At 44.5% G+C, this 26,000-nt stretch overlaps 1 protein-coding gene across 5 annotated transcripts in view; it reads left to right on the forward strand.

Moving 5' to 3' along the window:
• Nucleotides 1–26,000, forward strand: part of Dlgap2 (DLG associated protein 2) — a 796,232-nt gene that overhangs the window by 315,108 nt on the left and 455,124 nt on the right. Inside the window, exon 1 of one of the 5 annotated variants that reach the window (XM_085844129.1) lies at nucleotides 16,519–16,784. The exons of the other annotated variants lie outside the window; for them this stretch is intronic. Coding sequence (XP_085700255.1) covers nucleotides 16,751–16,784 — 34 coding nt within the window. The 5' untranslated portion in view covers nucleotides 16,519–16,750. Of the gene's footprint in view, nucleotides 1–16,518; nucleotides 16,785–26,000 lie in introns of those variants that run through there. 5 annotated transcript variants of the gene reach the window in all.

The raw sequence follows: 26,000 nt of genomic DNA on the forward strand, positions 1-26,000 counted from the left end.
ATCAGTACGGCCAGTCAGTGTGCAGTAAGCCTAGCACGTTCTGTCTGAGCTTACACAGAGCATCATTTCAGATTTCATTATTTCCAGCTGACAAACCCGAAATGTAGGTATTTACTCTTTGCAATATGGTTTCAAAGATGGGTGCACTCTGAATTGTCTGAATTGTGATTATTAACATGAGTTGCTCATTTATTTGTGGTACGTGTGTGATCAAGAACATCGGATTTACTCTCTCAACAACCTTTCAGAATACAACAGTCATTGAGAATCAAGGCATGCTGTATAGCATAGATAATCTCTTGAACAAACTCCTCCCAAGGGAGGTTTTTGCCCTCAACAGACATCAACCTGTCCCTACTCTGCTGGTGACAACCATCTACCGTCTACCCACTTTCTCCTCCTGACAGTCCCCTTTTCAGAAATCTGGCTTTAAAGAGGTGTGTGTGTGTGTGTGTGTGTGTGTGTGTGTGTGTTATGTGTGTGTGTGTGTTATGTGTGTGTGTGTGTTTGTGTATGTGGTGTGTCTGTGTGTGTATGTATATGTGTTGTGTGTATGTTATGTGTGTGTATGTGGTGTGTTTATATGTGTGTGTTGTGTGTGTATTGTGTGTGTTTGTGTGTGTGGTGTGTGTACATTGTGTGTGTATGTGTGTTGTATATGTGTTGTGTGTTTATGTGTTTTGTGTGTGTGTGTGTGTGTGTATGATTGATGTTCAGTTTTGAGTGTGAGTGCCTGGAAGAGTGCCCTCCACATGGGAAGTGCTCAGCGGGGCCAGTGAGATGACTCAGAAGGAAACGTACCTGCTACTAAGCCTGATGACCAGAGTCCAGCCCCCAGGGCCCAATTGTGGAGGAGAGACTGAACTCCTATATACTCATGTCTGACTCTCTCAGCCTGCGCCACACATACATAGACACGCAATAAGAAAATAAACAATATTTTTTTAAAAAGGGAAGTGCTCAGTAAACACCCACTGTGAGGAAGTGGTGAGATGTTCAAGCATGGCCTTCAGACAAACTCTGGTGTCTAGGATTTCTGCAGGTCTGAGTGCCAAATACCAGGCTTGTGGGCTAAAACCCAGACTGTGCAGGGCTTGAGAGGTGATACACACACACACACACACACACACACACATATACACACACACACATGTTCAAAATAGTTAAGGAAGAGAATGCTAGGAATGTGCCTTTTGATTTTATTGAAGATTTTTCTATTGAGAAGCCCTGAAGAGCAGTGAATCCCTGTCTATTAGGCATGCATTAGTGGCAAATAGGATGAGGCTGGACAGTTATTAAAAGAAACCTGATTTCTGAAGCATCATGTGAGTTTCATTACCTCAATTTCCCAACTGCTCCTGCTTTGTCCACTTTAACTGCACTCTCGCATTCAGGGTGGTGCGCCTGTGCACTACCTTTGGAATTTTTTTCTCTGTGATGAAGGCACATTACCAATGCCCATTTTATACACCTCCAGTTTGTTCTGTTGACCTAATCCTCCTTCCAAGCCCCAGCTATGTGTGCTATCTTATGTACAGTAGAGAATGGGTGATTCTTTTCTCTTCCTGCTGGAAGAGAGAATGAGAGAGGCAGGAGAGGGAGAGAGAAGAGAGAGGAGAGAGAAAGAGATGAGAGGAGAGAGTGAGAAAGGAAAGGGGAGGGGGAGAGAAAAGAGAGATAAAGAGAGAGGGAGAGGAGGAAGAAAAGAGGTGGAGGAGGAAGAGAAGAAAGGAAGAAAGGAAGAAAGGAAGAAAGAAAGAAAGAAAGAAAGAAAGAAAGAAAAAAGAAAGAAGAAAGAGAGGAAGGAAGGAAGGAAGGAAGGAAGGAAGGAAGGAAGGAAGGAAGGAAGAAAGAATTACAGAGGGCCCAAGTAACAGCAGACATAGGGTTTGGTGACTTCTCATAGTGTATATGTTCATGGTTTTGGTCTCAGTAGAGTGACATGGCTGGTAGGTTCTGCAAATGGCTATGAAGTGATAGTGACCGACTCCTGTCTACTGTCACTGCTTGCACAGTAGCCTAAAGCCCTTTGGCAAATGGCAGTTTTAGTTGTCTCTCCGTCTAGCTTCCTATTAACAGACTTGCTTGTAGAAGGAGACTTGGTTTGTTAGGTGTCCTGCTGAATGCGGACCTCATCTCAGACCCATCTCTGTTTTCTACCCACCCCCCTGGGCTACAGCCTTGTTTACAGTAAGTGCTGAGAGATGTACCCTGTGCTCAGGGCTTCGGAAGCCTGGCGTGCACCTTGTCTTTGTCTCTAGTATGTGGCGGCATAACTTTTTTTTTTTAAATATCCTTTTGAATTAGTTCACACAACAAAAAACCCACTTGTTTCAAACATCAAACTCGTTGCTTTTTTAGTATATTGAAAACACTGTGCTGCATTATCAAATGATAAATTTGATCACTATTTTTTTTTTTTTTTACAATTCCAAAAGAGATCTGAGACCCATTAGCCGCTGCTGCAGCACTCCCAGACCAGCAACGCTGGCAGGTAAATCTACCTCCTACATCTATGGAGTAGTGCATTTGTTGGGTATTCTGTGTTGGGTGAACCCCACAATAAATGGTTGTGGGGTCTGGCATCTCTCAGTAGGAAAGGATTGCACAGTTCATTCATGCTTTAAGCTGCTTTCCTACTTGCTTGCTTTCAGGTACTGATTCGAATGTTTGTTTACTCGCTCACTAGTCAGTGGTTGTTTTTCTTTTTTTATCCTCTGTTATCTGCAATGCTGGTCGAAGATTACTCTTGGATATATAGCCGGGAGAGGACTGTGTGGGGTCACGGTGCAGGTCTGCTTTATTGATCACTCTCCAGGTTGCTTTCCGAGGCTCCCGTTTCCGTTTATGTTGGTAACAGATGGAGCTGGATTTCTTTATACCCTAATAGCCGTGGTTAGTGTGCCCTTTGCATTGCGGGCGCCCTAGAAAGAGTGAGGCACCGTAGTGCAGCGGCAGCTTCTATCTACAGCACGTCGTCTCATATGTCTTATCTCTCGAGAAATGACTTTACTCTTCTGTCCATTTGAAAGCGATTGTTTCTTGTTATTGAGCTGTAGATATTAAATATTCCGGATATAGGCCCCTCGTTACTTATAGGGGTTTCAGACATTTTCTCTCATTTTGTGGGGTTTCTTTTTCTTTTTTTGCTGTATTTCAGTGTTTTTGCAGCACAAGAGTTTCAGCTCTGCTTTAGGCTAGTTCCCATGTCCTTCGTGCCTGCAGCGCCCTGTCTCAAAACTCCCTGTTTAACCTCCGTCCACCAGGGGCAGCTCTTGGGCTGCGTTCTGAGTCTATGCTCTTACACCCAGGCCTAAGGGGTTTTGCTGGTTTGTTTGTTGTTGTTTTCCTTTATTTATTTTTAATAAAGTTGTGATGTGAGGTTTCGGTTGCAACTTCTTTTTTTTTTTTCTTTTTATTTTCGCTCATGCTTTTCTGGCTGTCCCAGAACTGCCTGTTGAAAAGAACACTCTTCCTGTTGTTGTTTTGACACCTGTCTTAGTTCACTCAGGCTGCTGTGATGGACAGCACAGACAGGGTGGCTGTATAAAAGGCACACACCAGCTTTTCACAGTTCTGGAGGCTGAAAGCCTTAGATCATGGTACCAACTGGTCCGGTGTCTAGAGAGGCCTGCTTCCTGGGTCTTTGTAATGTCTTTTTGCTTTCTTAATGAGGTGGATTGGATGAAGAAACATTCTGTCCCCCATAACCCCATTACCTCCCAAAGGCCCCATGCTTTAAACAGTCATCTGACAAATAAGCTTTGGCCGTTTGCCTTCTGGGAAGTATAAACATTCGATACATGTTGTCTTTGATAGTCTATTTTTGGCTCTTGTTTTTTATCACACAGATCTCTATGACCTATGTAATAGCAAGCAGTTTGGTTTTTCTTCGGTGATTAAAAATCTTAGGGCATGTGGGGACAATGGTATACAAGTTCAGAGGCCAGTCTGCTTGGATCTAATTTCAGTTAGTAACTGACTTGGAGCAAGTTGTTCAACTTCTGCGGCCCTCTGAGGTCCTCACCCTGAAGAGCAAATATCTTTGAAACTGATATGGGGAATATATGAAGAACATATGGATTAATACACTTTCCTGTTTGACTTTGGTCCTGTGAGGTTTTTATACCTACATCATGGACACCACAATGGAGACTGCAAAAGTCCTAGCTAGAGCAAGAGGGAAAAGGAAGAAATGTTAAAAGCCTGCTCCACTTGCAGAGCCTCTGTGCTTTTTATCTTAGCGATGGCATCTATGGTCTTACTACTTGACCCGGAGTGTTGACAGAGCCTCTTCTGAAGCCTCCAAGGTTGCTCTCATCTCCAAGATGGCCCTTTTGAACTCCAACAGCATCCTGCCCCTGCATCCTGCCCCTGCATCCCTAGGATAACTCTAGTGATTAGGACACTGTTGTGACTTACTTGGCTGCACTTGGATACACATGCACAAACTAATGTGCTCACCTGGGCACACAGGCGCTGCTTCGGAGGTTCACGTGACTGGGTATAGACAGGACACCAGGTAAATCTGCTGTGCCCACAGTTATGCCACCATGATGGGAGATCTGGGAATACATCCCTTTCCCTTGTTTGTCTCTCCTTTGCTTTATAAAATAAGGAACTTGTTAGCTATTCTCCAGGGGGCTCTGCGACTTTAAATTTCAGTGTGCCTATAAATATGACTAAGTGATTTCACAACTATATTTAAAACTACAAGAGCAGACTAAAGGGTGGGAAAAAGCTAAGATTCTCCTGTTGGAGTCACAGTTGGAACTGAGTTTCAAGAAGTGTGGTGAGTTATAGAATATGCAAACGCCATTGATAAGGGGCTGATAACGGATGTTTGTCACTGTGAAACTACTTCACAGTGGGATGAGATCTCACAAAGTATACCTATGTAAAAATGGGTTTAGGGTGAAGGGTCTGAGGATGTCATCAGTAGCCTTCTGGAAGACTGTTACTGAGGTGTGCTGCATTGGGTATAGACTACCACACTGGTCTTTATAGCTCTCATCTGTTAAATCACTCAGTTTTTTAAATGAATTGTGAGAAGTATTAATATGTAAACATTGAAAATGAAAGTGTCCCTATAGCTTTAGTGCCTTGAAAGTCACAGACTTTGATGTCTTCATCCAGGGATTTTCTTCTGGGGCTCGCTCCAGAGGGTTTCCTTAACCAAGGCACCTCAGTGAGTGAGTGTGTGGCCAGCAAACAGTGTTTGAATGGCTCTTTGTAAACACCCTTTATAGCTCCTCGTGGAGATGAAACTTAGTTTTCTTTTCCTTCTTTGTAAAAAAAAATCAAATTTGTAGGTTTTTTTCTGGTTGTCTAAATATTCTTTAGTTTATAAAGATCAGCTATGCAGAAAAAGAAAATACTCTCTACCACTACAAAATAGCCACAAGAGGTAGTTTTTAAGATTTAATTTCTGAATAATAATAAAAAACTCCATAGGCACACATATGAGTGTAGAAGTGTGTGCACATACACACATAAACACAAACATATGAATAGAGATATGTGTACACAGAGGCACGTGTATAACTATGAGTGCAAAACACATGAATGGTGATATGTGTATTCAGAGACAAATACATAAACATGAGCAGAAGTACAGACATATGTACACAGAGACCTATGCATAAACCTCAGTGCAAGAACACACAAACACAAATTCATGTAAACAGAAACATATACACAAACAATATGAATACACACACGTGCACATAGACCCATACACGCATGAACACTGACATAATCTATGTGAGTGCATTACATTTTCATTACAGGCATGTATATAAACATAGCCACATGCCTGCACAAGCACTGGCATGGCCTACATGAATATAGACATGTACATGACACATGAATGTAGACTAAACATAGATACATGCATGCATAAAGACTGGCATACAGCCCACATGAATGTAGACACAGACACAAAAAAATTTCACGTAGAAATGTGCACATAGAAATATGACCATGTACATGCAAATTCAGAAATGGATATGCTCTTCCATGCATGAGCACAGATATGTGCACATTGAGTTCAGTCCTACAAATAGACACATGAACACATACATGACTGTTGACATTCAAATCCATATGTCTATTCATTTCAGAGAACAAAGAAGCTAATGGTGTGTGTACAGTTTCAAACAGCTTTTAAAAACTAATCTTAACTTATAAACACAGAAGTGCAATTGCTCATGTTCTTACTCTACATGAAGTTAATGGTTATATGGTGTTCCATGAACATGAGATAGCTTTTCAAAACCAGACCTCTTAATATTCAGGTTGTTTGCAGTTTACTCCTTACATCCATGATTTTCAACCCTCCTAATGTTGCTACCTTTTAATATAGCTCCTCATGCTGTGGAGATTCCCAACCATAAAATTATTTTATTTGCTCCCTCATAAATGTAACTTTGCTGCTGTTATGAATCATTATGTAAGTGCCTGTTTGGGGACCACGAACCACACGTTGAGAACTGCTGCCTTACATTGTCTTTGGGGACTTTGGTGTTGAGCCAGCTCACTGTCAGGGCTTTGTCTGGATATCTCTGGTGGGATGGAGTGAGTTTGTGTTTTCCCTGTTCCCTGGTGGTATCTGTTGTGGGCAGCCTATGAAGAGACACAGTGAAGTAACATCAGGCATGCTCAGTGCTCTGTGGATTCTGGACCTCTTTGGGGACATCATACAGCAGTGCCTTCCGGGGCCAGGCTTCTGCTGCTGGGTTCCTTACAGGGCCATTCTTCCTTTCAGCCCATCCCGCCCATCCCAAGCCTCCCTGGGGTGGGGCTGCCCTATCAGTTTTGGGTGGTGTCTGCAGCCACGTCCTCTCAGTAGGACACTGTAACCCTTTCCTTACCTTCCTCGATTGTTTCCTTTTTCTTTTCTCCAAATCTAAGACTTATTTTTCATAAGGGACCACATCAGGTGCCATCAATATTCACAGTTAAATGAGCTGCAACCCCCAACCTAGAACACAGTGAGAGAGAAATAGCGTTATAGGTCATTTTAATGCATGGCAGGCGGCACTGTGACGGGACATGTTTGCCCAGAGATTTAGGAAAGGGAACAGGAAAGGAAGGACAGTGATGCTTTGAGTAAATTTTACATTGTAGGCACTGTGTGGCAGAGTCCATTGTGACTGACAGTCCCCGGATCCAGGCAGAGAGAGCATTCTGACTTAGACTTGAAGGATGAAAGCATGAAAGAAGACTACAACGGGCATTTCCTGCCCTTTTGTGACTGACCTGGCAATTTGAATAATTTACCTAGGTAACCACAGGGAGGACTCTCAGGACTTGTTATCTACAGTGGGCTTGTTTATAAATGAGCTATAAGGCTTGTTCCAGAGGCTGTAAGACTTCTGAAAGCACCTAGAACCCACTGGACAATAGCAGAGCCTGTTAGGAGGCCAGGACTGGTTATAATGAATGCACAGTCATGATGTTCAGACTCATTTTCCTTCCCCCAAGTGCCTGCCTATTCAGAAACCAAGCAATGAGCAGGTTAAACACATATAGGAATCTATCAAGATCAATTTAACGGTGGTCCTAATTAACCTGTTTCCTAACCGTTCGTATCATTGTCAAGGTAATTGATGTTCACACCTACACTTGAATAATAAGCACCTATATTTACGAACAAGAAAACATGAAATTCTTTCTATGTTAAAATGATACTGTGTGCTTTTTAATTCGGAGTGGCAGGAAAGAGTCATGGTAGGAATGGGTGCCATGGAGCCCGATGTACTGAGTTGTATCTGGAACTGTGTCTCGTTGCAGTCAGGCAGATCCACTTGGGCAAATTGTGAGTGTTTGATTTCTTTGGGTTTCTAGTATGTAAGTGCCTTCACCATCAAATTGCTGTGAACTGAGGCTTAGGGTAACAGGCAATAAAGGATTTCGTACATGCCCAAACTAAGGGAGTCATGAACTCAGAAGGAAGCCAGGCTCCCCAGACAGAGAATCTGGGTGGAAGAGGAGATCCACTAAACCTTGTTCTGGTCTCGGGCAGCCTGGAGCCTTTGAGGGCAGTCATACAGGAAGTGGGAAAGCTTTATGTAACCCTTGGAGAGAAAGGATCAAGAATGATGGTTTTGTCTTGGAAAATCAGGAAGTGGAGACTCGATAGCCATAGGAATTTGGTGGCTGTGTATGGTGTTAAGAAACAATATAGTTCCTGGGTGTGATTGTCAAGAAGCATGCATAATCTCACAGCCTCAAATGTTGGATACTAGCAGCATGTTGCCATAGCAACAAAGCAAGTAGCTAGAGCAGTATAGTAAGCAGCAAAAAAAAAAAAATCATTATAATACTTAAGAACCCAAACTTTAATATTTCATTTCTGTTATAATCATCACGAACTTTTTTTTCTTTTTTGGACCAAAGCAATTGAGTTTGTTTTTCAAAAGAAGGAAGTTTTTGTTTTTGTTTTTTTGAGGAATTTTAATTTTGGAGGCATTTTTATGGAATGAACGGTGTGGTAAGTTCATCAGCAAATTTGCCCTGACTCTTGATTATTCTGTTCATTTAACATTAGTTACTGCCTGGATCTCTCCACACTCAAAGGGCTGAAAATGTAGCCCAAGATGAGCATCACCATTTCTTGGAGAACTGCCTTATTGGTGCACATTTTGTTTTCTGGACTGGAGTAGACATATATTGAACACATTTACACCCACAAATCTGTGCATGGATGTTTGAACCATGTGTTCAAACCCAGGAATTTTTTAAAGAAAGTTTTACTGTTTTAAAGTCTGTATTAAATGAGTTGTCTCAGACTGTTATGAGAATATATTATAGTTCTACAAGGTTTTATATATTCCATGGATTTCTTTATTAATATATAATTAAATAAAACATACTTATCATCTTTCATTCCTCTCTCCCTCTTTTGCACTGAAATAATTGGATAATCGTTGACTGTTCAAGTTAAGTTAAAAAAAAAAAAAAGCACTGTTCTCAGCAGAAATGAAGATCCTTAGGAATCTTTGGATTTTCGGTGTTTGAAGTATTGCTGTTCTTCTACTGCATTGCTGAAGTTTAAAAAACTTTTCTAGGCACTGAGAGTGAGCTACTTCTAAATAACAAAGTGACAAAGGAAAAACATAACTTACCTAGACTTTTCATTATCAAATGTTTTCATTAATGCTTTTATTTGCTTTAGTAAAAGCACCAGAACAAAATAATCACAGCCTTCTTAGCCAGTAACACACAAAAATAGTCTCTCCTCACTGAACAATAATTGCACAGACAAAATTAAATATAGTTTGCTCCTATAGCAACAAATGTTAAGGGTATGCACGGAAAATGTTACTTGTGTTATGATGAACATTTCAGATGTTTACAAGTATTCATCTTCCCCAAAGCGTTGGGCTAAGAATTAACCTCATGCAACAGACATTTTAGGTAAAACCAGATGATCACAGCTTGTGTTATTTGACTACAGGATGCATTTTTAGAACACATAGCGGAGTCAGGTTCATTAAGAATTTTATCTTCAACTTGTCAAACTGGCAAACTGATTGTATTTTCTCCTTAACTTGGGGCAGTAACTTGGAAACATTCAATGGCTTCCTGGGGTTTCTGGTCTTCAGATGATGGGAATAGCAATTGTATGTCTGTATAAAAGAACGTTTGGAAAGGTACCATGAGGTCATCTTGGCAGGCTCTGGGGTGATGTGAAATGCAGGAAGCATATGTCCTGGGAGGACCATGTTTGTTGGTACCCCCAAATCTAGTCTCTGCCAGGAATGACCATCCTAGTCGGGGTAGCTCTCTGTCATATACTGAATAATTCTGAACAGCACTAGAGAACACAAACAGCTATAAACCTGTCCATGCTTTTCCCAGTTATGTTTTTTGATCCAGTAGTGTTTCATGTGTTTGTATATGGAGTACTTTTGTAGAAGGCCTGGCTTTTGTAGAAGACTACGCCTCTCACAGTGCCCTGGCCTTTGTTGAAGACCAGGCCTCTTGCCGTGTCTGTGATTTTACCCGTGTGTTTGTCTACTTCTCAAGCCCTTGCCATTTCTGTCGGGGAGGTTGAGTTTTGTGTCTCCCATGCTTCATTTCAGGTTCTTTGTATTATTTCTTTTCACTTTCTTAATTTATTCACTAATATTTTTTTTGGTCTTAATTTTAGGGCTTTTAGAAGTTTGAATCTACAATTCAAGGAGCCATTTGTCTTCTCTTGTGGTTAAATAAGATTGCAGAAGGATGAGAGAAGGTCTATATATTTCTAAACCAACAGAATATTAGACCTGACTTTCAGATCACGTGCCTTGTAGGCCAAAGCTGGGTCAAGGTGGGTGGGGCTGTGGTTGATGTACCAGAGGAATCCCGCTTCCACTGTGCCTTAGGCTGTACCTTCTGGCCAGGGCAAGATGGGTGTTAAGTTTGTCTTTGCCAGATAGTAGCTCCACAAGTGGCATTTCCCCCCCACAGAGCTCTGGTATTCCCCTTGCAGAAGAAGAAAACTGCCCATGTCAGAGCAGGCAAGTTAATGTGAATATGTTCCTGAATTTTCAAGAGCATTGAACAGCCAGGGCAATAAATAAATTCTAAGCCCACTATGAACCTTCTTTCACTTTTTTCTAAGTCGAAACTGTAACTACCTTTGAGGAAGTTGAAGAGACCTGGCACTTGGTAATCCTAAGGACATATGGAGTCACACCATCAGGTTGAAAAGTCTACCTTAAATTGTCCATTTTACTCTAGGAAACGACCTATCAGCTGTAGATAGCTATCTTTGTGAAATTTTATGCTTAGAACCTGTGAAAGTCCTTAATATGAGAATAAATTTGATACCAGGACTCTCACATTCCTCGTTGTATAGGCATGAAGTTAAGATAATCCAACTAGCCATTGCTGTTAACATAGGTGACCACAAAACACAAATAAATTAAAATGTGCTCACTCTAATACTCACAGTTAAAGTTGGCATTTAGGAAATGTATGCTCACCAGATATTCAAATGCTGCAGAATCTCCACGTTCACTGTATTATTACTTATTATCGTTTGTAAACAAGGGGATAAATCTTAATTGCTTAATCAGCCCTTCTCCTTCACACCCTAAGAACTGTGTGGTGATTATTGTTTGTAATTCACTGGTTATGCTCTGTCTTTATTTCTCCTATCTGTTTCTGAAGAAGATTAGGAATCTCCATCCTGCAGATCCATGCTGGCGTTCCAGCCATGTAAACAGGGATCAGGCAAACCAGATTCTCTGGGGTGATTTGCTGCAAGTAAGATTTATTTGCAAGCAGCTTGTGGCCTTTCATCTCTGAAAATTGTGAAAATGTTCATTGATACCAACCAGAGAGGGTAAAATGTATTACCAGAAAAAACCAAAAGGCAGCTAATCTTTAATTTAATGTAGCAAAACCAAAGCTACAGAAATAAGGAAGGTGTTGACATTCCAACTCTGTTGTGGACCAGTTTGTAAATCCTTCATTCTGGATTAGGAACCACCAGACACCAGCGGTTGCATAAAACAAGGAGCGCATGGGCTTTCCTTTCCTTGTGGTTCTGTGTGAGCCTGTGATCTTGAAGTCTATTGAGGGCGAGCTTCAGGGAACTCAGTGGTCCTGAGGCTAGATGCTTTGTACCCTTGCTCAGCCTCACAATGCCTTGCACAGGAGGTGGTTGGCTCTTGACCTAATTTACCAGCAATGGGTGTTGTTTTTGTATTTTTGTCTTTCCTCCTGGGGATAAGAAATTAATATGGGTGCTTAACAAGGAGGTTGTCACCTGGGCTGAGCTGCAAGAAATGGCTGCATCCTTGATGAACCCTGCCCTGCCCGCATGGCACAGCAGCCTACATTAGGGTAGTAGGCTTCATCCAGCTCCAGAACTCACTCTGGGTGGTGAAATCCATCCATGGAATACTGAGAATAGCTTTGTGCAGCCATGAACAGTGATTTCCAATTCAGCCTTGAATGAAATTTCAACAATCTGGAATCATTTTAGCAGTGGGAGTCAGGTCAGCAAAGGACAGAAAGGAGGTTGACTTGGGTGGTCATACTGACTTCTCAAAGTTCGCTGACAACCGATTTCAGTCAGCAATTCAAGCTGGCAGTTTTACTGAAGCTCTTCTGTGGATGAGCTTGTCCATCTTATGGTTGTTTTGAGTCAATCTGAGGGAGACCGTGACTCCTTGGTGATAGTTAAGCATTTATCTGACTACTGCTTTAGAAATCAAGGATCCTATCTGGTGGGGCTCTGTGCAGATTTCCTAAGAGCTTTGTCAGTTTCCCTGACAGAAACAAGCACTCACGTCTGCTTCAAAAGAGATGATGAGAAACTGCCGTCGGGAAAACATGGAAGGTTCTGGCAAATCTTTATTCAGTATCTAATGATTAGAGCTGGACTAGATGCCGAGTGAGAAAGAGAGTGTTTGTCTGAGAAGATGTGGGCAGAGCTCCTATTAGAGACAAGTGACAGATGTCTCAGAATTCCCAACCATGACCCCATTGGTGAGTTCATAGACACCTGGCTTTGTCATACAGAAATTCAACCCTGGCAGTACCACAGGTCTTTCCAGCTGTGTTTTGCTGATCCTACATATGTCAGGTGCCTCCAGCCACCCTGGTTACGATGGTATCCTTCTCTCTAGGATAACCCAATTGTTTACCAGGCCTGGTGTGCCGCTAGCCACCCTGGTCTCTGTTTTCTGTATGAGATAGGACTGTGTATTGGACAGGAGCATATTAGTTCTAGAGCCACTTCTGATCCAGATGGCTCAGTTGTGGTTTGGTTCCTCCCTCTGTGAAATAAGGTACAAGTCCCTTATAGTACTGTCCCTTAGGCTCTCAGGAGGCAGATGAGCAAAGGACATGGTCTGGGGGAACCCTTAGTACAAGGTTTCTGTTCCTCTTCCTCCTGGTTGGACTTCATCTTCCTCCTGGTTGGATGTTCTTCTCCCTCCTGGTTGGATTTTCCTCTTCTGGTTGGATGTTCCTCTTCCTCCTGGTTGGACTTCCTCTTCCTCCTGGTTGGATGTTCTTCTCCCTCCTGGTGGATTTTCCTCTTTCTCCTGGTTGAATGTTCCTCTTCCTTCGGGTCGGATGTTCCTCTTCCTCCTGGTTGAATGTTCCTCTTCCTTCTGGTTGGATTTTCCTCTTCCTCCTGGCTGGATGTTCCTCTTCCTCCTGGTTGGATGTTCCTCTTCCTCCTGGTTGGATGTTCCTCTTCCTCCTGGTTGGATGTTCCTCTTTCTTCTGGTTGGATGTTCCTCTTCCTCCTGGTTGGATGTTCCTCTTCCTCCTGGTTGGATGTTCCTCTTCCTCCTGGCTGGATTTTCCTCTTCCTCCTGGCTGGATTTTCCTCTTCCTCCTGGCTGGATTTTCCTCTTCCTTCTGGTTGGATTTTCCTCTTCCTCCTGGCTGGATTTTCCTCTTCCTCTTGGTTGGATTTTCCTCTTCCTCTTGGTTGGATTTTCCTCTTCCTCTTGGTTGGATTTTCCTCTTCCTCTTGGTTGGATTTTCCTCTTCCTCTTGGTTGGATGTTCCTCTTCCTCTTGGTTGGATGTTCCTCTTTCTTTCTTCTGGTGCATTTACTAGGTTTGCTTTGATCTAGTCTGTCTTCTGTTCCCACCACTTGGCAGAAAACCTGTTGAATGTGAAGCCAGCAGTGCTGTATCCTGTTTCCTCACCAAACAATACAGTGGCATCCTTACCCCATGTGCCTCCCAGGGTACTTGTTGTTCTAGGCCTCACTCACCTGTGTCAACTTTACCCCAGGCTGTACCCTTTCATCCCATCATTACCTCAGGTGCCTCTACTCCTACTTATTCATTACTCCAAGGCCCACTCTCCATTGTCATTCTTAACCCAGACTCCACTCTTCCATGTAATCATTATTTCAGGTCTCACTCTGTATTTCTTTTTTTTTTTAATATTTTTTTATTTATATGAGTACAATGTAGCTGTCTTCACACACACCAGAAAAGGGCACCAGATCCCATTCTAGATGGTTGTGAGCTACCATGTGGTTGCTGGGAATTGAACTCAAGACCTATGGAAGACCAGTAAGTGCTCTTAATCACTGAGCCATCTCTCCAGCCTTTGATCTTGTATTTCATTATAACTTCAGCTCCTTCTACCACTTCATCATTACCTCAGGCCCCACCCTTCCATTTCAATATTATCTGGGGGTCCTTTCTACTTGTGGAAAACTGTAGTTGATGGATTCTGGGCAATGATACAACAACAGAAGAAGGTAAGGCAGAAATGTACTCCATCAGTAAGCAGGGCATGGAGGACTATGGTGTGGGGAGGGACATAGCATTAGCTATCATTTTCTTTGGACTTTGAGTCAGTTGTTTTAATGACTGGAGACTCTAGTCCTGTGGTCTTCAATGAACTAGGAAACATCTAGAGAGTAAGGAACCACTGATAAGACATTTTAGTGAACAAAGTGTAGATCCCAGATCTGAGTCCTGCTTGCATCATTTCTCTGTGGTATCATTATGAGATACTCCAGAGCCTGATATGGACTGCTGAGTGATTAGCAGGGAGTAGTGCCAGTAGCCTTGTGACCAAGACAGCAGGCACTAATTCTCTCTTGGCTCTGGAGGCCAGACTCTGAACGTGAGGTACAGGCTGAGGGAATGGTTCATTCTGTAGTTTCTAGGGGTCCATTCCACGCCTCTTTACACAACCTGGTGGTGACTGGAGATCCTGGTGTTCTTTGGCTATAGAACCATCAGTCTAGTCAATTTGCCTATCTTCACGTTGATGTCAGTGTCCTGGGATGCCTGTCATTGGTCTTCCCTAATTAGAGAGTGATCTCATCTCAAGGTCCATAATTATGTCTACAAAGATTTATTTCCAATAATATGGTATTCTGAGGACCCAAATGGACATAGCTTTGCAGGGTGGGCGTGGAGGAAGGCATTTAACCTACTCCAGTGGTGAAGGCAACCTCCTTGCTGAGGAACATCAGCACATTCCTATTGCAAGAGCTTGCTTTCCTGAAAGAGGTCTTCAGTGTCCACTGAGAGGAAACATATGTATAGTTAGTTATAGTTAGTTCCAGTAACCTGCTGTGTTGATGAGGCAGACTGAAGAAGATCTGTATTGGTTTACTGGGGTTTTTTATATTTAATTATTTATGTTCTGTATATGAGTACACTGTAGCTGTCTTCAGACACACCAGAAGAGGACATCAGATCCCATCACAGCTGTCTGTGAGCTACTATGTGGTTGCTGGGAATTGAATTCAGGACCTCTGCAAGAGCAGTCAGTGCTCTTTAACTGCTGGGTTATTTCTCCAGCCCAGGTTTACTGTACGCATACCATGAATATTAAAGCAAGGTTTTGCTGTGGCTACTCCTTTACACTGAGTAACCTCAACACAGATTCCCCACTGGGGTCTGAATCACATTCACTCAGACCAGTAGCAGCACACTATAAACTTTGCAGCTTAAATGGTTGAGCCACAACATACTTTTAAGGAGTATGTTAGTCTAATTTGGTCCAAACATAGTGTGTCCTGTCCTAAGCCAGTCCTATGAATAGTGAATTGTCTAGCAGAAACCCTGCCTTTTCCAAGTGAGCTGTTCAGGCCACTGGAGTAATTCAGGGAGGTCCAGGGAGGTTTTTCTAGGACAGTATTCCTGAATGTCTCCTGCAGTATTTGCACAGTGGCCAGGCTCAATGGTTATTCTCTTATCCTCGGTCATCACCAGCCACTGTCTCTGTAGACATGTCGGTGGAGGAATCCAAAGTTCTAATAAACACAAGCTCTTTGGTTATTTTGCATGTGCTTTTAGAGAAAGTTACATTGCTATTGTGAGGTTTTAGGCATAGTCCTTTGGCCATCCACCGGGCACATAAGGTTCTCACTATCTTTACCAGATCACACCCTTAACTCTACTAGGATTCTTGTGTGTAGTGTTTGCCTCCTCAGGTGGAGTTTCTGTACTTCAAACATAAGTGATCAGGTAATTTTCTACCAGGACACCTGCAATTGAAGCAGGTGTAAGGATGTGTAGATGCCAGAGGTCTCTGGTCTGCCCTCCTAGCTTACAGTTGGTTCTTAGCCCAGTCCGGTGTACTGAAAGATTGGAGTGGAAGGCTTGCCTCTTTCCCCTGCAACTTCTCAGATGCCAGGGCGCTTGGAATCTTCAGCATGAGTTGCTCATGTGGACGGGCCCCTCCGAACACCCTGCCCACTCACTTTTATGAAGACCTGTGTCGTCAGCTCTGTGACGCTCCGTAGGAAGTTGCCCATTTATGGCTACTAGAGCAAATGATATCATCACAATAGGTGGCTCCTGTCTAAATAGGGATCGTTTGTGAAATGAGATTATAGGCATTTATCTGAAAGAGCAAGAGACAGAGCACCTGCTCTCCGTAATTGCTGTCCCGGGGGACAGCACTGTGCTCTAATCAAGGCGTCCATCTCCATGGCTAATTTTGTTACCAGCAGAGAGCTTGCGTTTAGCGCTCAGTGCCAGGCAGCCCCCATATCCACATGGAATCCACTCCAGATCCATGTTTTCTATTACGCTTGAATATATGGGACATGCATAGGGATCCTATGCCCGCCACCGTGCTGCAGTGTGCCTGTTTTGCAGAGTACCGTGGCTGCCTAGTCCAAGCTGAGGCTGACTGGAGCTGTGACCACTCACTTGGTCACCCTGGCCTCCTCCTTCCTTTGCAGCGAGGTTGAAGTGCCTCTGCGTGCACAGCTTCCCATCTGCTGTGGAGCTGCCTTGCACTTCACATTCGGATGCTGCAAGGCGTGCAGCAGGAGTCTCGCTTCGGTAAGTCAAAGGTGACTCATTTCTCACTTTCCCTGTGTCTTGGATGTAGACTTTACTAGTTCTGTGGCCTCTGGGAAATGATACTTAACTGATCAGCTCTCGACCAGCTAAACTGACAGCTGCTTACCTCTCTGTACTTTGCAGCATGTTTTTTTTTTTTTTATGTTTTTTTTTTCTTTCATTGCCCTGTTTCATATACCTAGGGTTGTACTGCTTTTGTAAGTGAAATACTCATGTCTTAATAGATAGATGGTAATGACAGCCAGGAGACAGCACTGCAATCCAAGGAGCATCCTCCGTTCTCTGGGGGGGACTTGGGGGAGATGGTCTTGCACAGCAGTCCAGGACCATAGCATTGTCCTAGGCAGACAAGTTCTGTCTCTAATTAACCATCATTTTGATAGTCACCAGATACTGGAGCAGTCTGTAATACAAGCACTGTTTTGGCTGACTCTCCTTTTATTTCAGCAAAGATGTGGCAACTGGGCTGTGGGTTCCGTGATCCCCTGGGAATGAGTAAATCCAGGGACCTTAGGTCATTAAACCTGTGTTTCATAGGCTAGCAAGAGAGAGAAGCCTGCGGAGAGGGCTTCCTTTGTGTGGCTGAGTGCAGTAAAGGGTTTTGAGCTCTTCCCAGCTGCAGTTGAATAGGATGAAAGAGGGGAGAGGTGCTGGGATGGACACCCGCTGGGAAGAGCTGTCTGTGCCCGGTCTTTATAACCAAAGCCCCTTCCAAAGCACTAATTTAGAGCTTACCCCAAGTAGCCTTCCTTGGCTTTGTAGGAGGAGATGGTGTGCAAGTGTCATGGAATTGCTGAGGTTTTGAATAAAGCGTGCTTTGGAGTGCACAGTCTGACAGGGAGCTCTGAGAACCCAGCCAACTGCTTTACACCAGCCAGGAAGGTTTTTTTTTTCCCTTTGCAGGGAGAACTGTGTAGCTGGTCCAGCTGATGTGGCTGGTCCCCAGCCTCCTCTGGGTGAGCGAGCCACAGGGATGAAGATGAGGTGTGCCTAGTGTGGTCTTTCTCCGCACGCTTCCTTCTCACTCTGCCTTGACATGTTTCCGTTTCATTCTTGCTCTCCCTCTGGAAAGGAAACACTCCTCTCCAAAGAGCACAGCCACATCTGGCCACATCTGGCCACATCTGGCCCCTTCCCGGCACATCACTGAAGAGACTTGTTGTTGCCTCCACATCTGGGTAGTCGCTGGCTGTACACATTCCCCGCTATAAATGGCTGAGTTTTCACAGGGAGGACTTGCACGCTGCAAAGGACTGAGCATGTCCAGAGGGAAGCTGCCATTGGCTTCTGCGTTTCCAGGTGGATATCGACTGCTTCATTCATAATTCTATCCCCAGAGCTCAGGTCTGTCACCTTCCAGGAGCTCTGTGTCCAGGGGGAATTTTGTAGCCTTAAGTCTATTCCCAGATGAGGATCAGTCCATTCTACTTTACCCAGCCCTTTATATTATGCTTCATCGAGCAACAAGTATTTTATTACCCACAACCACCCATCACCCTTGCCCTTCACCTGAGAGAGCTCACAGGACCGTACTTGACATCCCAGTACTGCATGGATGTCCCAGCCTTTGGTTGGATTTGTAGCCCAAGTTGGAGGTTGCTGCTGGAAGTAAGCCGTTTAGATCACAGCAGAGTTAGACATCTGCTAGAGAAGCAGGCCACTGGCTCTTTCCCTAAGTTTAAACCCTGCCTTCATGTGTATCCATTACTCAGTGCTAAGTGTATTTAAGTAATGTGTACTTTTTTTTTAAATCAAATAAGTTCAATATAATTAAAGCACAAGGTGGGACAGTAGAAATGAAGTGTGACTTTGTGACAGTGTTCACCCACACGTAACCACAGCATGTGCACACAGGTCTCTGGCATGACAGCTGACAGACATTTCACAGCCCTGCTGTGATGCTGCTTGAGGCCTCTGGGTATTTTCTGGACAAACTTTAGTTCTCTCTTGTGGTCTCAAACACGGCTTCCAAACTATGTGCAGCCTTTGCTTTCTAGACTAGCGTCATTTTATAAAATGCAAGTTTTGATTTTTGAAACTTACATCATGGAGTGTGTGTGTGTGTGTGTGTGTGTGTGTGTGTGTAGAAGTAGTGTGCCATGTATGTATGGAGGTCAGAGGATGACTTTAGGGACTGAGTTCATGGCTTTCACCTTGTTAAGGTGGGGCCAACCTTCTGTCTGCCATGCATAGGGTATTCCAGCTGGCCTCTGAGCTTCTGCCGTGTTTTCCTGTCTCGCATGCTGTCTCTGCAGTAGTGCTAGGATTACACATTGCATCTAGCTTTTTTCTTTTTTTAAACAAAAAGATTCTGGAGACTAAACTTGGGCTTACATGCTTGTGAGGTTTGTTCTTTCCCCTTCTGAGCAATCTCTCCCCCAGGAGTTTTATTTTTTGTTTCTCCTTCAGTGAATGGGTCTGCACCTCAGTGGGGTACGCTGAATTCCGTGAAGTATTCAGTCAGTGCAGGCTGCTGAAACTCCCAATATCCTAGACGATGGGAGCAGAACTCTGCAGTCCTCTGTGCTGTATTAGAAAACATGGTCTTTCCAGCATTATCTTTCTTCATGGATAATGCCATGAAGCCATGCTTTATCCCCCACTTACACAAGCCTGATTCCTCATGTCCCACACGGGTGGTCTGAGAAAGGGGCAAGGAAGGCTGCCGAGGAAGAGCTACAGATGTCAGAGGAGGTAAGAGGATGCTTAGGAAAGATGCTGGCATGACTGTTGCCATTGAGTCTTGAGATAACAGCAGACACCTACGCACTGTGTGCTTCCAGCCAGTGTACAGTGTGTGGGATATTTCTGAATCAGTCACACCCCCACATGTTAATGGTGTGCTTCCTTTATGCACCCAGCAGCTGAAAACACAGTTATGCACCCTGGGCTCTGTGCACACAGCACTCATTGACGCTGGAGCTCTCACACTTTGAATCAGGAAGTTGTTTATGGAGATGCAGCTGTTACCTGAAATTTGCATATTAGATCATTATTTTATTCATGACTGGTAGTAAAATTAGCATTTTCGTCCAACTAGCATGGAGGGAAAAAAAGTCTTAACGTTTCTCTGTGAAGAATGGCTATTGTGAAATGTCTTTCTTGTCTGCATATATTGGTTAAAAGTATGTTGCTCCCTAGGATCAAAGGTAAAACAGCTCCTCAAGTACTTTTTGTTTCTCTTTTGTGGCGAAACCCTCCTCTCTCTAGTTTGGGATTTAACTTCCTTTGGACAGTGGCCTCTGAGTTGCAAATGCATGCCTTGAGGTCGAGCCTCAGCATTGATCACAAAACTGCAGAGATCTGCCCATGCAACCTTTCAGCGGTGGTCACGGGAAGCCTTTGCTTATGTCTTCCTTCTAATGCAGTGTCTCTCAGGCATGCACCACCTTCTCAGACCATTCTGTGCCTGTTCCCTCACTCTTGTACATGCTTCTTTGATAACAGAGACAGAGAGTCCTGATTGCTGGGGTCCACAAGTAGTATAGTCCAGGGCTGGCCATATGGCTATGGGTAAAGGCACTAGCCCGCAAGCCTGATTATCTAAGTTTGATACTTAGGACTCAGATGGTGAAATGAGAGAAATAACTCTTGAAAATAGTCTTCTGACCTCCACCTGACCTCTACATGTGAGCTGTGGCATGCATGTACACACACACACACACACACACACACACACACACACACACAGAGAGAGAGCCATAGTAGTATAGGTTAGTGCATCTGAGTAACTTGGACTCTAAGAATTCTAAGATATCTTCTTAAGCCATTTGCGATTGTTAGTCTAAGAGGAGATAATGGCCTCTGTGAGCCCATGGAGACCTCCTTGGACCTTTCCTGAGTTCCTTGTCCCAGTCCTACACCTAAGGGTTTGATTTGTCACCTGAGCATGTTCGCTGGGTCACAGTGCAGGATGGCTTAGTAAGGACAGATCCCTCCACCCATTGTCCTTAGCATTTGGTTTGTTCTCTAGTGAGAGCCCCCATCTTCTGTAGACAGTTCCTCTGAAGCAGGAAAGAACAACAGGGAGTTCCCAGAAGTGAATTCTAGTGGGCATTTCAGCAAGGCTTGTCTGTTGCTGCGATCAACACCGTGGCCAGAAGCAACGCGGGAAGAATGGGAAGAATGGGAAGAATGGGATGTATTTCAGATGGCAGCTCCCAGGTCATTCTTTCCCTGAAGGAAGTCAGAGCAGGAACTCGAGGCAGGGACCTGCAAGCAGGAACTTGAAGCAGAGGCCTTGGAGGACTGCTACTTACTGGCTTATGACTTCCTCATGGATTTCACAACTGGCTTTCTTATACAAATCAGGACCACCAACCCAGGGGGTGACACTTTGCACAATGAGCTGAACTGCTCTACATTCATCTTTGATTTAAAAACTAAAAGTTGGCTCCCGTAGGCCAGTCTGTCGAGGGTACTTTCTCAATTGAGGTTCACTTTTCCCAAATGACTTTAGCTTGTGTCCGGTTGACGAAAGCTAGGCAGCATGGAAACCAAGTCACACTTCCAGATAATCACCAACACCTAGACATTTCTGTGGCCACAGTGGTTTCTTGGCTACCAGCAAAGTGGCCAAGAGTCCTTGGAACCTCGGTCTGGAGCCTAACTGCTCTGGAATCTGTATAGATGACCAGCTCGCCTTTGCTGTGTTTGGGTTTGGCGGGTGATAGCTGTATCTTGCTCCCTTTCTGTATATTTGCAGGGTGGAAGGCACCAAGCTGGGCCTCTCCCATCATTCTGAGGGCAGGATTTTGTGGCCACCTGTTGACTACATGTGCTACCTGGGACAGGTAACTTCTGGCTCAAATCTAACCCTTATTAATGTCCTGAGACTCTAGCTCATTCCTTTTTAGTGCTGAGCGATGTTCTAGATAGATATCACTTTGCCATCCATCCGCTAAAGAATGTCCAATTGGTCAGTTGTGAGTGAAGGTTTTGAGAGTCTCCTGAGAAGACTGCATGGATGAACTCTTCTTTGGATAAATCCTGAGAAGCCCAGCCAGACCAGGTCAGGGTCTGGGTATGTGCAGTTTTGTAGGAATCTTCCAAGTTGTCCCTCAGGGTGACCATAGGCTTCTGTAGTCTCACAAGCAAAGAACAGAGTTCCCAGTGTTTCATCTCCGCATGAGCATCCAGTGGCTCTGCTTCTGAGAACCAGACCATTCTCATGGCTATGTGGTCATAGCTAAGGCTGTATCACTAGGCAGCAGTGTTTCCCTAATACTAGAGAGGACATTATCAGTGCAAAAACGTGAAGGAATAAATCGGAGGAGATGAGGACAGAGAAAGAGAAGGGACAGGAGGCTGGCTGCAGAACTTCTCATCCTGTCCCTAACCCAGTTTCAACCTTCCTGATGCTGTAATTCTTTAATATAGCTTCTCATGCTATGGTGACCCGCAACCATTTAATTATTTCATTGATACATCATAACTGTAATTCTGCAATGTTATGATTCATAATGTAAATATCTGATATGCAGGATATCTGATCTGTGACCCCCAGGTAGGTCATGACCCACAGGTTGAGAACCACTGGTTTACAGGCAGTGAGGTGGAACCTAGCCCATGAGAATTTGTCTCTCTCCTTATGGGGCCTAGACATGGGACTCAACATCCTCATCATCCCCAAAACATGCCCAGCTCGGCTCTGCTAACCCTCACCTGCCCTCCAGCCCGATGGTCAATGACCAGTGTAGGAAGGTTCAGCTCATTGTGTGAAGTATCGCCGTAGGCTGGGACACGATGGCATCTTACCCCTGGGCAGACCCTGTGGCCACTGCTCCTTCTGGAAATGGACCTTGCTGATCTTTGAAGACAGTACTCCAAGACAAAGCAGTGGGACCATGCAGCCCAGAGTCCCAGGGCGCCACGTGGGCTGGGTGCTGCTTCTCGTATCTTGCCTGGGTCCAGACCTTGAAAGACTTACGGGGTAAGACATGGAAATAAAGTTCTGCTAACCAAACCAAAGCCTAAGAATGTCCCACTAGAGTATGACAGATAGCACTGTTCTGTGCTTCAGACACACACATTTGTTGCAGCAGACATGGTGACAACATTTTTAGTTGCTGGAAAAAAACGATGCAGCCCAGATGGATATTTCTGGAGGAGTGAGCGATTGGTCCCCAGTCTCCATTTGCTAGGGCAGGCTACTTGAAAGTCCTGGCTGGAGGGCAGGTGAGGGTCATCAGAAACAAGCTGGCCATGTGTTGGGGATGACGATGCCGATGCCGATTTTCATAGCTGGGCCCCATGGTACACGTTCTCATATGCTAGGTCCCACTTCACTGCCAGTAAACCCAGTGGTTCTCAACTTGTGGGTCACGACGCCCATGGGGGAGGTCATAGGTCAGATATTCTGCATATCAGATATTTACAATTCATAACACAGAGAAATTGCAGTTAATGAAGTGGCGACAAAATAATTTTATGGTTGAGGCCACCCCAGCGTGAGGAACCGTGTTAAAGAATCCCAGCGTTAGGAAGGTTGAGAATCACTGCAGTACTCTGCAACACTGATACACAGATGTAAAAAATAAGGCAGAGCAAATGAAAGACATAACTTTTATTTTATTTTTAATGCTTTCTGGGGGGAGTGGTGGGGAGAGAGAGAGACCGAATCATACATTTTTCTTGTCACCTCCCATTGTTTTTACAATTTCCTTCATTTCTAAAGACAGTGCAGGGGAGATAGCATGGGACCCCCCCCCCTTTCACTGGCGTGTAAAATGCATGGATACGAGTATGATGCTGCCCTTCTGTGAACACACAGGCCACTCTGCAGCAATGGAAAGGCCATCACTGCTCTGGCTCCGCCCATTTGCCCTCATTCCACATTGAGGCCTGTTCACTTGACAGTCCTAGGCATGGGGTGATCTGTCCTTTAGACACAGCTCTTGCTCATGTTCAGGTGACACTTTTGACAACCATTTTAGGGATAGCATGGGGAAGGTGGAACTGACCATCAGCAGGCTGTCTTGTGGGGTGCTAGCAGGTCACAGTTCCACCAGAACTGTGGACTGTTCCCACCGGGTGCCCTGTGTTATTTCTTATCCCCTGGACCCTGATCAACAGAGGGCAGAAGGAGAGGATTTACATGCTCTTTGGTTTTCACTCTTGCTTGATAGCAGAAACGTCCCCTTATAGATGTCATTAGAGCCAACCAGAGGCAAGTTAGAGCCACCTGCCACATCCTCTCATGGGTGGATAGACAGCACACAGACTACAGGATGCCTGAAGACAAATATCAGGGGTCCCTTCTGCTGGGTTTTTCATGGTGCCTTCTTGGGTATCAGCCACTTCTTACACAGGTGCAGCCCAAGGCCCCGAGACTGGCTGCTTACATCAGCTCTGACTTAGGGGGCATTTGGTCATCGAGCATACTCTGATAGCCTTGCAGGTCACATGGCTTTCACACACACGTGTTTGTTTCTTTGATGCTCCCTCTCTTCGAGATTTGATTTCCCCTTTTCCATCAGCCTGGTTTACCCAGAAATTCTGTAGAACGGAGCTGGAAGCACTTGTGAGCTTTGTTCCTCGTCTCCCTCTGTTTGCACTGTGCCTTCCGTGGTGTGCAGTTTAGATTAATTTTTCTAGTATGTCTATCTCAGTGTGTGGGTGTGTTGTCAATGAAATGAATATGTATATGCTTTAATTTTATGTAGCCTGTGTGACTCTCGGTGAAATGAAGATCTTTGATCATTTAGGGTTTTTTGTTTTTTGGTTTTTTGAAAGAGCTCTTCGAAACAGGACTGTCTTTTCTAACATGACCCCCAAAGAGAAGCAGGCTACATGGTACAGGGCTGTTGGCACATGGGTTTCAGGAACACACTGAGAATCTGGTTGAGATTGGATACTGGTAGACATGTTTGAGTGTGAAGTCTCCCCTGCATGCTATCTTTTGGCCAATCGGAGCTTCCTGGGTGTTGGGGGCAGGACACATGTGCTGGGTACTGCATGGATCTGGATGCTGAGTGGATCTGGATTCAGGCCTTTCTCGGGAGACTGCCTCATTCCAGTTCAGTCCCACTCAGGGTCAGATCTGGATGCTGAATGGATCTGGATTCAGACCTTTCTCGGGAGACTGCCTCATTCCAGTTCAGTCCCACTCAGGGTCAGATCTGGATGCTGAGTGGATCTGGATTCAGGCCTTTCTCAGGAGACTGCCTCATTCCAGTTCAGTCCCACTCAGGGTCAGATCTGGATGCTGACTGGATCTGGATTCAGACCTTTCTCAGGAGACGACTGTCTCATTCCAGTTCAGTCCCACTCAGGGTCAGTCCTTACCCCCAGCACCCTTGAAGCATGCACGAAAGGATGGTGCAGGAGGTTGAAGTGAGAGTCCTCTGTGAGGAGACATCATTTCAGGGGGAGGAGGTACTCCCCAGGCCTCTTGCTGTGAGGATGAGCGCCACTGGAGAGCATCGGAACTTCCTCTTTGTCTACACCATTCCCAAGTTTCCACCAGTTACCCTCTGTGATTAGCTCACAGGAGCCCAACAAGATGTCTGCTGAACTGTTTCTTTGGTGTCCTTGGGTGTGAGAAAGATCTTTGAGACACACACCCTCATTAAGATATTGCCAAAAGTCCAGACCTTTGTAAACTCTTCAGGTGTACTGCAGAGTCCTTTGTCCTGGGTGTTGAGTGTTTTGTTGGATGGATCCACAGTTCAGTTTGACCTTGCTATTCTTTCAGTAACGTGAAACCAGGCCTATCTATTCACTATCCCATTCTCCTAAGAGATATGGTTTACATTAAGGATACTGTCAATGCATATGCCCTTGGCTCCAGTGGGCTTTGTGTAGAACTGAGAGCTGCACTTTCTGGTGTCAAGCAAGGGGCTTCTGATAGAGCCGTGTGGGTCAGAAAGCCCAGGCAGAGCTGAATCTCACCGTGGACAGTGTGTTCCTGAGGTCTCCATGTGGACTGCTGTGGAGGTGATTTCCAGAGGAATGCTGATGTCTTCTTGGCTTTAGGGACTTTCTTTGTGGTGTGTCAGGATTCCTACCCTCAACCCCATGACTTTTACATCTCACGTTCATCTCTGATAGAAGATACTTTAACCACAGTGAGCCAAGCCAGGGCTGGCAAGCCACAGGTGTTATTTTGCATTGAGGTAATTTCTAGTCCCAGGTGTGGTTTGTTTGTTTGTGTTTTTTGGTTTTATGTTTATTTTTGTTTGTTTTTTTTTCAAT

The sequence above is a fragment of the Mus caroli genome, unplaced genomic scaffold (assembly GCF_978045245.1).
Source record: "Mus caroli unplaced genomic scaffold, Mus_caroli_1 scaffold_10, whole genome shotgun sequence".
Taxonomy (NCBI): domain Eukaryota; kingdom Metazoa; phylum Chordata; class Mammalia; order Rodentia; family Muridae; genus Mus; species Mus caroli.